The sequence below is a fragment of the Medicago truncatula genome, chromosome 6 (assembly GCF_003473485.1).
Source record: "Medicago truncatula cultivar Jemalong A17 chromosome 6, MtrunA17r5.0-ANR, whole genome shotgun sequence".
Taxonomy (NCBI): domain Eukaryota; kingdom Viridiplantae; phylum Streptophyta; class Magnoliopsida; order Fabales; family Fabaceae; genus Medicago; species Medicago truncatula.
The window spans coordinates 42,163,609-42,177,960 of record NC_053047.1 but is presented as its reverse complement, the minus strand read 5'-3'; the positions used below and the strand labels follow the sequence as shown (position 1 = coordinate 42,177,960).

General features: G+C 32.6%; 3 protein-coding genes across 4 annotated transcripts; 1 reads left to right on the top strand and 2 right to left on the bottom strand.

Annotated features, from left to right (window-relative positions):
• Positions 1-284: 284 nt before the first annotated feature.
• On the bottom strand, positions 285-3,453 carry LOC11432633 (uncharacterized). The gene is made up of 5 exons (XM_003620834.4): positions 2,607-3,453; positions 1,634-1,686; positions 1,262-1,410; positions 1,013-1,161; positions 285-925 (listed from the first exon to the last, which is right to left on the bottom strand). Exons 1-5 carry the CDS (start codon positions 3,367-3,369, stop codon positions 501-503), a joined length of 1,539 nt encoding a protein of 512 aa, XP_003620882.1. The 5' UTR covers positions 3,370-3,453; the 3' UTR covers positions 285-500.
• A 561-nt stretch (positions 3,454-4,014) lies between these two features.
• On the top strand, positions 4,015-8,677 carry LOC11428973 (uncharacterized). 2 transcript variants are annotated; one of them, XM_003620833.4, is made up of 8 exons: positions 4,015-4,150; positions 5,487-5,731; positions 5,838-5,948; positions 6,046-6,114; positions 6,379-6,510; positions 7,656-7,733; positions 7,839-7,973; positions 8,080-8,608. In XM_003620833.4, the coding sequence occupies exons 2-8, from the start codon at positions 5,534-5,536 to the stop codon at positions 8,260-8,262; spliced, it is 906 nt and encodes a 301-aa protein (XP_003620881.1). In that variant the 5' UTR covers positions 4,015-4,150; positions 5,487-5,533; the 3' UTR covers positions 8,263-8,608. The 2 variants fall into 2 exon arrangements, with proteins under 2 accessions (XP_003620881.1, XP_039691111.1); XM_039835177.1 differs by having other exon boundaries at positions 4,035-4,150; positions 5,509-5,731; positions 8,080-8,677.
• Positions 8,678-9,411: 734 nt separating this feature from the next.
• On the bottom strand, positions 9,412-13,677 carry LOC11436494 (probable protein arginine N-methyltransferase 1.2). Its single transcript, XM_003620832.4, has 9 exons — positions 13,394-13,677; positions 13,260-13,270; positions 11,710-11,865; positions 11,537-11,600; positions 11,270-11,412; positions 11,071-11,158; positions 10,701-10,816; positions 10,384-10,534; positions 9,412-9,838 (listed from the first exon to the last, which is right to left on the bottom strand). The coding sequence occupies exons 1-9, from the start codon at positions 13,608-13,610 to the stop codon at positions 9,633-9,635; spliced, it is 1,152 nt and encodes a 383-aa protein (XP_003620880.2). The 5' UTR covers positions 13,611-13,677; the 3' UTR covers positions 9,412-9,632.
• Positions 13,678-14,352: the final 675 nt, after the last annotated feature.

Here is a 14,352-nt window from a genome sequence, read left to right as displayed (position 1 = left end):
GGTTAATAAAAACATAATATATGAGAAATGTTAACTAGTGCGCACTGGTTTAATGAAATAAATTGAAGCATTGGTGATAATTTGAGAATTAACTTTTGGCAAAAGAAAAAGTTTGACAACTAAATTGATTGTTTATTCTTAAAAATACTTAATAATTTTTTTGGAAAAAGATAACAAAATTGCATTTGAGGTCTTCATCTTGAGCTAAGGGATAAGGAGTGGAGTCAAACTCGGTCGAAGAAAAAAAAAAAAAAAAAAAATCTAAAAACGAATTACTAGGAAAATACTAACTCAACAAGATAGTTCTAATGTTAAATGAAATGTAACTGTGCCAAAACTTGTTACAGCATGCCTTGCATTAAATCATCAAGCTCAGGAAATATAATCATGACAAAACTTAAATATGAGGCCACATGTAACTTCTCACTGCCCCTAAGACCTCCCATCATGTAATAGCAAAACATGATTGTGAATCTGAATATCAGTTTGTAACTTAAAGCTTAGGCATCTGAATCTGAATTTGGATCCTCCACTTCACTCTCATCACTTGAACTGTCATTTGAAGCTGAAGTCCCACCTTTGACCGGAACAGACTTTTGATTAAGGTCATACTTGACAAATTTAACCTTCTTTCCACTGCTTTTCCCTTTTCGTTTTCGACTTTCATTGTCACTTGACTTCATAGTTTGCGCAGCTGCTACAAACGCGTCACTAATCAATTTACTTTGGTTATCCTCCTCACCTGCATTTTCCTCTTCTCCAACATTGTCAACAAAAAAAAGGCCTTCATCTGTTACCTTGTCGTCTAAGGTACCAGCAGCGGATTGCTCCATTTGGGAAATGTCAGGACATAACTTAGCATGACTTTTCAAAGTATCGTCTTCAAAAACTCTAATTCCTAAATTCTCAAGGCGCAGCAACCAATCTAGAATGAATTATGAAATATGTTAGCCGTACTTCATTAGGTACCATTTCTGAAACCATAGATATTAGAAGAACAAAATCAATTTACTTATAAGTGCTCTCGGTGAGGATCCAAATGTCTTGCCGGAATTTTCCTCGATACCATTCTGGTTTGAAACCAGTTTAATTATTTGTGAAGGTAAATTGGAAGTAGAAAATGCCTTACTATAAGAGATGATTCTATTCTGATCAAATTCCCTACATCAAACCATTAACAGAAATTATGCTTCAAATGTTAAATAAAGAGCTATATGTATGTATAAATAAAATACACCATACAATAACTAATTCTTCATACCTAAGATACTCTACAGCCACATGTGTAAGAATCAATCTGGTCAAGGCAAGGCTTTTTATGTTCTTGGCATTTTCATAGATAAAAGAATACTCCACCAATAGTACAGCATCAAGCAAAACTTTCTTTAACAGAAATTCATCTTTAGCTTTCTGCAAAGACATATCCAAATGTTAGCAGCTTTAATGGCTTGCATAATGAATTGAGATAAATACTTGAACGTTGTACTAAAAGTCTATAGAAAAAACTAATAGTACAAGTGATAATCAATATCCATAAAAATAATGGTGTTGGACATTATTGCAATACACAAGGAAAATGTATGGTGTGATTAAAATGCAGATATGGAATAAAAAACAAGGATGAAATACTAACCAGTATTGAGTTCAGAGGCAAAGATGTCTCTAATGTTGTCCTCATAAGAACCTCTGATTGTACAAAAGATAAATCCACGTTAAACATTAAACAAAGAACAACACAGATGAGAAACACAATTGAAACAAGCTAAACTAAATATAAGTATGTTTAATTTGGTCTGTTCGAATTGGCGGTGAAATTGGCAGAATCACCGTGAGTCATCGTGATTTTGCTAAAAGCTATACTTTGGAGCATCACAAAACATCACCGTAATTTTAACAAACTCACCGTCAATCTATGAAGCACGGACACTCCTCGGATTAGGTGTGTCCCGGTGTCAGACACGTGTCGTGTCCGACACCGACACTTGTAATTACACTGAATTATGTGATTTTTTCAAATTATTAGTTGTGTCGGCGTGTCATTGTCCGTGTCGTGTCCGGTGTCCGTGCTTCATAGCCGTCAATCCAAACATACACCGAATTCATCCCTCATCCAGATAAAAAGTTAAGCTATGTAATGCCGACAATTCACACTAAAGGCATATCTGGTACACGTCATGGATCGATACATTATCTCAAATTAGTATCGGTCTTAATATGTGTGGTGTAGGTGTCTATATCAGTGTTCTGTAGTTTTAAGCTAAAATATGTAGTAGGAAATTGATATTCAAAACAAAACAAAAAAACAATAAAACCTCACCCAAAAAGGACATTGAATGAAATTTATCCATCATCCGATGAAAGTTTTAAGCTATGCAACACCGACACTTCACATTGAATGTATGCCTATTGTCCAATACGTGTCGATAATGTACATCACCGACACGACACAGACAAATATATAGTTACATTCAACTATTTCATTTTCTCGAAGTATTATCAGTGTCAACATGTCAATGTGTTAGTACCAATGTTTCATAGGTTTTAAGGTAAAAAATAAAACATGGACTACAAATTTAAATTTAAACCAAAAACAAAATAAACCTCACCCAAAAAGTACACATTCTGAAAGCTAGAAATTGAGCCAACACTCCAACTCTTAAGATACATTTCCAATTCACCCTTTTCCATTCCCATATCAAAAAACAGACACAATTTAAGCAAAAACACTTCCATCATAACAGCACCAGCCAAATAACCAACATGAAACTTTCCACCACAAATCCAACCACAAACATCACTACTCACAAGAGGCAACAACGTTTCAAACCCATCATTTGCATCATCATCATCATCATCGACCCAAAGACGAGCCAAATCATTCAAAGACAAAACCAAATCCAAATCTTCCTCTTCAGAAATTTTACTACAACAAATACTCATAAACCCAAGAATCATATCAACCAAAGATTTCACTTCCTTCATTGCTTTCTTTTCCCTTTTCAATTCAAAAAGTTCCTTAACAACACTATGTATCATAAAAACAACAGGAGCAAGTAAAGCAATACTCTTTGAACCACCAACAGAAGCTGAACAAGCAGAAATCAGCTGAAAAAGTGCTTTTGCAGCTGAAATTTGTTCCAAGTTATCACCTTTAAGAGATTTTCTGCAACCAAATTTGATTGCAGAATAGACCCATATCACATCAAAAGGTGGGTCAACTTTGGTTTGCATCAGTTCATGTAATGCATCAATGGAATGAGAAAATTCAGGGGATTCTTTGGGAAGTTTTGATAGAATTTCTTGCATGGTGTTTTTCAGCTTGAGGGTGTAGTTTTCACCAACATGAGGAATCAAACTTGTCGTTTCCATGAGAACAAAGACAGAGATGCGAGGGTTTTGGTTTTTTGGTGTTTTTTTTTTGTTAAAGTTTGTTTTTTTAGGGTTTATGAATTGTGAATTTTGCAATTTATCATGGTTTAGGGTTTGGGCTAGTTCTATTTTTGTTGGGTTTAGTTTTAGAAAAATTTACTTAAAGTTAGAACCCTTCAATTACTCTACGTACCCCCTACAAACTCAAAAAATTGAAGAGAAAAAACTTTCAACTATTTATTAAAATTTATTTAATTTTTTTTGGAGAAAGTGGCACATGTCGACACCATTAATTATCTTGCGAAGAAAAAAAATTAAATGTTAGTACATGTCTCAATATCAAACAATAATATACTATCTATCAGGCATTTTATACATATTCGATTAAAATTGTTTGTGTTACATAACTCGTTAAAATATTATCATTGTATTTGTGGTTGATTTTATCTACGGATATGCACGCGAACATTTTTGTCATGATTTTCCCAAGTACATTTTCTTAGTTTTTTGCATTGACTCCAACATTTTTTTCATTGGATTTGGAGCATTGACTCAAACATGGACTTTGATTCATGGTAAATTTGGAAATATGAATCATAATACGTGGTATCTTGTTCCTTATTGGTTGAAAATTGGGACCCACTATTTTGTTGCTTCCATGGACCAATCACAATTCACAAATGAATAAAAATGCAATTTTTAAGAAACCTTTGAGTCTTTCTTCCTTCTTCAGTGTCACTCTCTTCAAGCTTTCGCCATCTCTCTCTTCTCCTTCATCTTGGTTTGTTCTCTTCTTCCCATTACCCTTTTCAATTTTTCCCAATTTGATTTTAACTAAACCCTAGATTAATGAATCAATCCTAATCTGTTTTTTAATTTTTATTTCATATGGTTAAAAATAGCTAATTGATTGGTTGAATTGAATCAATTGATGAACTTTACAATTTCAATTTCACTGTTAAACCCTACATTTGCCTTATTTGCTTAGTTTGTTGAAATTATATATGCATTGTTTGTTATTGTTATGCAATTAATATAAAGGATTGTTTTTTCTTCATTTTTTAAGTGGCTAATATATACTAAGCTTATGATTAATCTGTCCTGGTTTTGTAGTGTTCTTATTTTCTTTGTTGCTTCTGACAAAAAAATTGATTGGCGTTGATTAGAATCCTATTAGGAGAAATGTATAATCACTTAAATCTTGTCCCTCTCCTCACATTATCAATATTCAAAAACAATCCCTGAAACTGGATTTTTTTTTTTATCAAATTTGTCTCTATGTTAGAATTTTTAGGGACTAGGATGACATTGAGTTGGTACTATTGAGGATGAATTCAAAACTAAGTGAAAAATATCGAGAATGCATTTGAAATTTCATGGATTAGTTTGGGATAATGATAATGTAGGGGACTAGGTTGATATAGCCCTACAATTTCAAGGAGTAACTTGGGTATTTAGTTGATTATATATGATTAAGTGATTTATGCATTTCTCCTAACAGTAAACTCAAATAGTGGATTTATATTCATAAATATCTGACTACATATACTATTAGTATTAGGTTTTTGGTATGTGTCTGTCTAGAGGGGTTTCGATGTTTGTTATTTATATCCTTTGGTTCAAGAAGGATCAAGGTTAACTTGTAGGTAAATTTCATTCTGTTAAATTCGATTAGGCAACAAAAGTCGAACTTTGGAATTTAACCAAAACATTGGCTAGTCTTGTGCTTATGACATTATGTATTCTTTGAGATTATATAGTTCTTTTCCTTGTATCTGTTCTTGAATGTTATATTGATTTTAATCGATAACTCATCTTGATTTGTCTCTTTCTTTAAGTTGTTATATACATGTACTATAAATCGAGAGCATCTAATCAAAAAAATAAATTGAAAGATGGAGTATTTTCTGCCTTTTTTTTGGATGAACAGAAGTATTTACTGCTATTGTTATTAATTATGTTAGATTCATTTATCAGAGCTAAGTTCAATATTGGTAGCTAAAAAGCAAAACGGAATTGTTGGAATTAGGCATCTTTTTGAGAAGTTGGTTTAAATCGGAATACATATTGTAGATCTTTTTCCTATGCATGATTATAATTATAATTTTTTTAAATAGTTTGCACCCGCTGACTCTGAAGCCAAGACGCACTACGAGTTGGGAAGATGAAGGGAGTTTTTTGGTTTCTAGTTGTATCAGTGGTGATTGCATCATGGATTCCTCTCTCACACTGCGCCAAAAAACCGGTTGGGATCGCTAGAAAGGAGGATGTACCATACATAAAGTGTCAAGTTTGTGAGATACTCGCAAAACAGTTGTATCAGCAAGTTCAAAGCAAGAAAGCTGAGATTTCCCCCAAGAAGGTTGTTAGTTTGTCCTTTTATTTTTATTCTGTTCTTCATTGTGTGGTGTAAGTTTTTTTGTGGATTGTATGCACTATAATTGTTTTTGTGTGTTATTGGTTGTTAGATCTCGGAGTACCAGATCATTGAGATAGCAGAGAATGTTTGTAATCTAAAAAAGGTTGAAGCAGATTGGATATTGCGTATAGATATTGTAGAAAAAGCAGATAGGTTGGAGGTAAGAGGATCCAACTTTTCATTATGTATGATCAATAAAATGTGGATTATTTGTTTTGTAGTTTGACATTGCTATGCCATTTTTTGGTGTTCATCAGCTGGAGGAACATGATTCTGAAGGACAGTGCAATTCTGAATGCAAGACAGTTGAGCGTGCTTGTCAGGAGGTATGGTACTTTCTTGCCAACAAATTGCACCTTTTTGTTCTCTATTAGTTTAGAAATGGCAAAATTATGGGAAAATAAAAGAAAAAAAGGAATAAGTTTCATTAATGTTTGTTCTCTGTCAGTTGAGAACAGTGTTGATGGTGCACCATTCATGATCTGAATTGTGCTTTCTCTGCTTTTTTATGTATTTGTACATTTCAAATATCTTCGCTTCCAATTCTTTGTTGGTTTTGTGATTACTAAATTAGTGATTTGGTATTGCAGGTTATGGGATATTCTGATACCGATGTTGCTGAATATCTATATAGTTCCAAGCCTGATATTGACTCATTGACCAATTATCTGTGCAAAGACCTTAGTAAAGCATGCAATACCAAGCCACCCCCTGTCCCTAAGGTAATTATTAACTGAAATTGATGCTCCCGGTAATATTTTTTATGATTATTTGAAGCTTGATTGCGAATTTGTGATAGATATTTTTAATTCTCTATTATGTAGTAAATCAGAATTGTATGGTTTATGCACTTTATGTAGCATTCAACTTGAGTTTATAGGGTTCATTGTCAAACAAGAAAACGAAAACAAAATCACAAAATACAAAAAACAAAGAAAGTTGAGTATGTGTGTTGGCACTGATATTGCTTTATCTTGGGTATTTTAAATCAATATTATTTTATTTCATTCGAATATAGGTGAAGTTTATATCAAGTGTTTCCTACCTTATTTTTTTCAATGCCACAACAGACCCTCTCAAAAAAAAATGCCACAAGACACTAATGCAATCCGAGAAATACTTTTGCACGTCAATGAGTTCTTAACTCCTGTGCAAAGGAACCCTGTTTCTCCACTCTTCCTTTTGATTTCTTATGAACTGGATTTTATGTCCATGTGTTTGGATTTTATGGAGTAAATCAGCATTTCGGTCCTTGATATTGTAAGAGTCAAGTAATTTAGTTCCTTAAATTTACAAAATAACAAATCAGTCCTTTAAATTAAATAACACCAATCAATTTTGTCACTCGTTTTTCAAAATATCTCTTTAGTAATCATCCATGATCACTGAAAAATTTAAAGATTGACTTGAATAGTCTTTTGTTGCAATAAAATAAGCACAAAATTGTGGAGTTAAATTTGAATAAATGAATGTATTGACTGGCATTGTTCAGTTTAAGAGACTAAATTGCTAGTTCACAAAATTGAGGGACTAAATTTACCGACCAATACAATTTTAAGGACTAAAATGATGATTTATTTGGATTTTATGTTCTAAACTGTGATTATTCTATCGGCAAACAACACCCCACTCTACACTCACCTTGTATGCACTTTAGGACCCAAACTCTCTACTACATCAGTTAGACTATCCTTACTTTGGACTCCCTACTTCTGACTATGTGATTTGGAAGCTAGAACTTCATTTCTGTTATGATAGTATTTAACTTCACATGCATCTAGTATTATTGTTTGAATTAGGTATTTCAGTTTCACCCTATGAACCTTTTGCTTAAGTTTTCATCAGAAGTTCTGTTTGTGTGTTACAGGATAGGACTCCTGGTGAACCATTTGTTGCGAAGTCTTCTAAGGAGGCTGAAATGGAAAAACTTCTAAAATCTATGGAGGTATTTTGCTTTTTTCTTTCCTTTTATATCTCTACATGATTTAACGTGACACATTCTGTTGCTAGTAATACATTATGATCATACCACACTCAATTATTGCTTCAGGGCATGCCAGGAGCACCCGGCATGAAAATGTACTCAAGAGATGATTTAATGAAAAAGAATTTTGGTGCTGAAAATGAAGATGACGATGAAGACGAGGATGAGGAAGAAGATGAGGCAGACTTTCCTTCAAAATTGGTACAATAATCTATTTCATCCTGTGATTGAAATGTGTTTTTCTAAGATTACCTCGACTTAAAATGTTTTAGAATAACTGATGTTTGGAGTAAACTGCAACTTATAGGGAAAAATTTTGAAATCAAAAGAAAATGAAAAAGGTGATTGGAAACAGAAGATAAGAAAAGGAATTGTGGACACGAGCACGACACTTAAGAAACATGCAACCAAAGTTTCCAATCATATTCAACGGTGGTGGAAGGGAAAGAAGACAACCTCTTCAAAGAAGAATTCGAAGTCAGAGCTTTAGAGCTCCTCATAAACTAAATCTGCATCTTCTGATTATGGAATATTTTCAAGGCATTTCCAGTGTTTTGTTACATGTACTACACCCAAGAGACCAAGAGAGATTGGAAGTAGGAATATTCTGAAGCAATCAAATGAGGACTTTACAATCACCACTTTTGAGTGATTCATATTCCAATCAAGGATTTGCTATCTGCATGTATTTTATCAGTGAGGCAATTATGTATGAGAGTGAGGGTATACCAGCTAAACTATAGTGATGTTTAAGATGTTCCCTCGGGTGTTAAATGTTGAGATTATTGACATCCTTTTTTGAAAATTTTGACAATCAATTTACAGTCTTGCCACCACATCTGAATTTCCTTATGTATTAATAGAGTAAAGAAACAATCAATAGATATGATATGTATTGCCATCGATCGAATAATTCAATAATCATTAATGACTATTAACAAATGTTTTTAATTCTGTTAAATACTTGAACATGATGCTCATCCTATTTTATGTTATTTAAGATTTTGTAAACAAAAAAAGAAAAATTAGTATAGTTTCATAATATAATCTTTTGCTATCTCTTACATTAAGCTGAAAAGGAAAAATTACATGTTGATTATAAAATATTTGGCTAAAACCTGCTTGTTTTAATAGGAGAATTCTAAGATCTATAAAATATTACATGTTATAAAATATTTTGCATTAACCTCTATGCCTCCACAACCATTGCACCTCTTTGTTTTAATGTTTTTTGGATGGTGGTTCATCCATGGAGTTTGTGACTAGTTTCATATTCCTCCCATCCCCTCTTTGATTTTTCTCCCCACTGTCAAATTTGAGTTCCTTCTCCTCACATCTTGTCTATGATTCATATTTGTTAAACTTGGGTCGTTATTGAATGAGTTACCACTACAAATTATGTGAATTATTATGTGCATGGAATGTGAAAGTTAAAAGATTGAGGTGGAGGTAAGGGGAGGTTGAAAAGGAGATGTCAAGATCATATGCACATCAATGAAACCACCAAATCCATGTTTGTTAAAATTATCTCATATTACAGGACATACAAGTTCAAGTAGTCCACATGGTCTCAGGATCATAGCCATCAAGTGATAGTATCTGTAAATAAAAACAATGACACTGGCAAACTGGCAGAGACTTGAGGCAATATTTGTTGAAATCATTATCTGGCTCAGAAATAAATTGTAAACAATAAATAGAATTTGAAATTTCATCGTTACATCCAGAAGAACCAGAACAGAATTGGGCACAAATACAAGAAAATTCAAATGAAAAAACAATAAAGTTACAGTCCTTAATCGGCAGCATCAAATTGTTTCCAAAATTTCACAAAATTGGAGAGCATATGGAAAGCAAGATTCAACGCATCTTATAATACTGAACCCTCGAAGCATTGCATCGCCTGCCATTCAATGAATACTTGAGCATTATATCAACATCCCGAGGATTCTTTTTATTTGGGGCCACAGTCATGCTCCCTACAATTGTCTCCCCCTCACAAATAGTCAAGACATCTTCCAGATATAGGACTGTTTGTTTCCAATGTGTACTCCGCGATCTTGGCCCTGCAAATACATATGTGCACAAAAATGAATCCACATTCACCACTAAATTGATATTATTGAATGTCCCAACTAATCTATAACAAAGACGGAACCACAACTGGGAAGGCTGTTGAAAGAACTCTTGCGTACAAGTTTTTAGCAACTGATTCTCAGAGCAAATACATGCAAACAGAGTTTCAGAAGCAATAACAATTCTTTTCAGTTCAGTTAAAAGCTAATTAACCTCAAGTGACATAATTCAAAACCCATTTGAAACAATTGTAAAATTGTAATTAGTGCCACACTAATTAATAATAATCCCCCTCCCCAATTTTTTTTTTTTTTTTTGAAGAGTATGATCGTACTTCTACATGCAAATTATCAAGAAGAATCAATTAACAGACCCTCAATGTTCATCCTTCCTATTGTATTCCCCCTTCCCTCCTTTTAAGTATCTAATCATTTACACCTTTATCAATATTTTACGCCTCATTTAGGTTTTTGATTAATATCGTAAAATATTAAGTGGACAAAGCAATAAAGAACTGAAGTAGAAAGGAACTAACCTGTTGAGAAGCCCATCAATTTATGACACTTCGTAAATGATACATCAAAATATGCCACAAAAGCATGAATAAAATCGTCACGAGCAGCAACGAGCTTAAAAGGTGCTGTGAATGAACAGTCTCCTGAAGACATTTTTGAGATGTCCATGGACTGAACAAAGATGAACAAGTCAGCACAAATACAAATCTTGTGATTCCAACAAGAAACTATTGCCTCAAATGAAAAGAAAAATTCATCGCTGTAGACATTATTGTATGAAACATACAATGCAAGGTACATTAAACATAAAAGCATCATAAGAACTGATATTACCGACCTTGAGTAGCTGACAGTTCGTTGCAATCTGATTCTGGTCAACTGTGTCAACAAGAGGCTCCATCAAGGCTTGCTTCTTGATGCAGCTCATGTCAAATCCATATACATTGTTCCAAACTGATATGGAAAATGGAAATATAATTAACAAGAAAATTAAATACACCTGATGACACAAATATCATTTGTGTTTAAATAAAACTAGAAATTTCAAGGTTTTCAACAACAGCAGTCATTCACAATTTCTCAATTCCGTATTTGGAATGAGACAAGAAATTTGCATGTCAGTTTGACAGGCAAATAAGTATTGGTTTGGACATCTTTTCATGTATAAAAGACTCATAATCATATTTAGCAAGACGTCAAAAGCTCACACTCAATTTTATCTTCTTTGTAATCTTTATCTTCAATGGCGGTAAGATAGAGTGATGCAATATCCGGGAGAATAACTCCATCATCCACCTACACAAAAAGAAGAAAAAAAGAATGTGTCAAAGTGATGACCACCAGATTCTGGTACATGCGATATATAATCAAATACTTATCAACACGAGTAAGGAAAATGTAACTCACAAGCCATTTGTCGCGTGCAAAGAGCACAGAATTTAACATGTTCTCAAACAACAAGAAATATCCCATCCATTCGGAAATGATTATATCAACTTTGGGAACAGGAAGTTCAAGTTCTTCAATCTTCCCTTTCAAAACTGTTATAACTGTAGAAAAAAACATCATGGTAATTATAGTTAGTGCCCTTCACGATCAATCCCTCCACGAAAAGGTAATATACTGAAAATTAAAATTAAATATACAATAATACAAACACATCAATGATACTACCTTTAGAATAACCATTAGTTTCAACTATTTCCTTTGCCCTGTCAGCCATATGAGAGCACTCGACCTGCATGTGCAAATTTTAAAATGGTTGAATTGAAAACGATTTTTTAATTTCAGATATCATTATGACGACTGAGAGCACAAAAATAATAAAAGCAAAGTCGGAAACTCACTGCATAGACATGTGCTGCCCCTGCTTTGGCACAGAATAGTGATAAAATTCCAGTCCCAGCACCGACATCAAGAACTACTTTATTCTTGAATAAAAACCTATTCTGATAAATAACGTTTTGATATGTCTTGGTTCTTACGGTGTCCTTCAACATTTCCTGCAATGTGAAAACAGGTTAATCCTGGTCTTAGAACACACCCATCCAGATTAAGCATGAAAAGAATACATCCAACAGCATCACGGGAAATAAAAAGCAGTACACAATACACAAATGTAGCCAATGTTTTCCATGTATTTACAACATAATATAATGTAATGCAAAACTTTTGAAAACATAAATGATATTTTGACATACAAATTCGACAACGAAAATTAACAGCAATTTGGGTGGTTAACGCGGTTTAAATATGAGGTTAATTAAGTTCAGTAGATGATTAATGAATCTAACAACATGTCGCAACTCATTAATCATCAATTGAACATAATTGACAATGATTTTGAACTGTATTAACCAACCAAATTTTCGCACCATTTTGTGTCAATAACACAGCTCGAAGACATAAATGATATTTTGACATACAAATTTGACGACTAAAGCTGACAGCAATTTGGATGGTTGACACCATTTAAATACAAGGTTAATTAGTTTCAGTAGATGATCAATGAATATAACAAAGTGTAAACTCGTTAATCATCAACAGAACATAATTAACCATGATTTTGAATTGTACAATTAACCAACCAAATTGTTGTCGAATTTGTTTTACCATTGTGTCAAATTAACACAGCTCTTTCAAAACATCACAGGAAACAAACAGCAGGATACAATACACAAGTGCAGCCAATGTTTTCAATGTACACACACAACATACATAAAAATTAACAATATTGTCCTGTTTGCATTGGCTTATTCGAACTAATCTACTAGGTAGTAGTAGATCCAGCCATGACTATATCAAAGCTATTGGACATCAATGGTATCGGACTTATGAGTATTCAGACTATAACAGTTGCACTTGTGAAAACAGTTGATGACATTCTCATAAACTGTTTTCAGCTTATTTCCATAAGCGCACTCCATGATAGCTTATGAAAACAGCTTATACGAAAACAGTTAGTGTATATTTTAACTTTTAATATAAAAATAGATTACACATAAGCTCTTACATGGTAAGAACTTATGCTATAAGTTGTTTATCCAAACAGGGCTATAGTAAAACCAATTCTAAACAGCTAAAAAACAATAAATATACAAATAACCCTTTGTTTTCGAAATATAATGCAAAACATTAGAAAATTACAACTCATTAATCATCAACCAAACATAATTAACCAACCAAATTATTGTTGAATTTAATTATACCATTTTGTGTCAAACTAACCAACTCTTTGACATTAGTTCTTATTTTTAAATCCTAAAAATGTTTATACAAGCTGCAAATCAAAGACACAAACAAAAACATAAACATAAACATAATTTTGATAGGACATAAACAAAAATTGAACTTGAAACACAAAACAAAGCTGCATCTGAGTTGAGCAGACACTTACTTCATGAATCCCTACAAAAACAAAAACAGTGACACAAAATTAGTCATCAAGTTTATTAATTAATAACAAATAAAACTAATTAAACATACCCAGATAAAAAAAAAATGAAAAAATTGAAACTTTATGAAAATTACCAAAGTGAGAGTAAGAATCAAAGTAGTAATCAGCGCTAGTTTTGTCATTGGAATCATCAAGGTCACAACCACCCATTGATTGGTCAAGGTTAGATGTTTCAGCAACATCTTCAATTACTTCATCAGCATCCTCAAATCGAAGGTGGTTGTTGTTGTTGTTGTTGTTGTTGTCCATGTTTGTGTTGTTTGTTTGATTGTTGTTTTTTCGGCTACCCATGAACTAGTAGAGACTGCAAATTGTGAAATTAGGGTTTTAGCTTTTAGGTTTTATCAACGTTTGCTTCCACATTATCAACTTGTTAAAACTTTTTTAACTTTTTAAATTTTTAAGATTATTTTATTTTAAAACGATAAAATCGATCTCGGACTTGATAAGTTAATCTCAAATTAATTTCCAACTCTGTTAATATTTTAAAACAATCTCAATCTTTGTCAAAAGTTTATCAATTAGATTTATATCTCTATTTTTGTTGCATGGATAATGATGAACATAATTGAGAAACTTTTGACAAAAACAAATACTATTTTGAAATATGAATAAAATGTGGACTAATTTGATAGTGACTTATAAAGACATAGAACAATTTGATGGTTTATTCATTTTAAATAAAATCAATAATTTGACTCAAGTGATTAATAATCTTCTCAAGAACAATTTGTTCCGAAGAATCCAAATTTGATTTTCGGTTGAAATAATTTTTAAGCAAATTTAACTTATCTTCCGGTCAAAATATGGAATAATATAGCCCACTTATTGTAGGAATTAAAGGATTAACAAAATAAAAAATATGTGTGCTAAAGATTAAGTGAGTTGAACTTCAAAACTCACTCGTAATCAAGGTAATGTTTCAAGGTTCAACCAACATTAATAAAGTTAGGCTAAAATATGGTTTTAGTCCCTGCAAATATACCTCGTTTTGGTTTTAGTCCCTGTAAAAAAAAACTTTTGTTTTTGGTCC

Bases quoted from the DNA above. Each gene is read 5' to 3' on its own strand.
- LOC11432633 (XM_003620834.4), bottom strand. From the start codon at position 3,369: ATGGAAACGACAAGTTTGATTCCTCATGTTGGTGAAAACTACACCCTC. The intron at 1,687-2,606 runs GTGAGGTTTATT...TTGTACAATCAG, and splicing joins TCAGAATGTGTACTTTTTGG to AGGTTCTTATGAGGACAACA. The intron at 1,411-1,633 runs GTTAGTATTTCA...ATGTCTTTGCAG, and splicing joins TGCCTCTGAACTCAATACTG to AAAGCTAAAGATGAATTTCT.
- LOC11428973 (XM_039835177.1), top strand. From the start codon at position 4,050: ATGAATAAAAATGCAATTTTTAAGAAACCTTTGAGTCTTTCTTCCTTC. The intron at 5,949-6,045 runs GTAAGAGGATCC...GGTGTTCATCAG, and splicing joins AAAAAGCAGATAGGTTGGAG to CTGGAGGAACATGATTCTGA. The intron at 6,115-6,378 runs GTATGGTACTTT...TTGGTATTGCAG, and splicing joins TTGAGCGTGCTTGTCAGGAG to GTTATGGGATATTCTGATAC.
- LOC11436494 (XM_003620832.4), bottom strand. From the start codon at position 13,610: ATGGGTAGCCGAAAAAACAACAATCAAACAAACAACACAAACATGGAC. The intron at 10,817-11,070 runs GTGAGCTTTTGA...TTTCCATATCAG, and splicing joins CAAAGAAGATAAAATTGAGT to TTTGGAACAATGTATATGGA. The intron at 9,839-10,383 runs GTTAGTTCCTTT...ATGTATTTGCAG, and splicing joins ATTGATGGGCTTCTCAACAG to GGCCAAGATCGCGGAGTACA.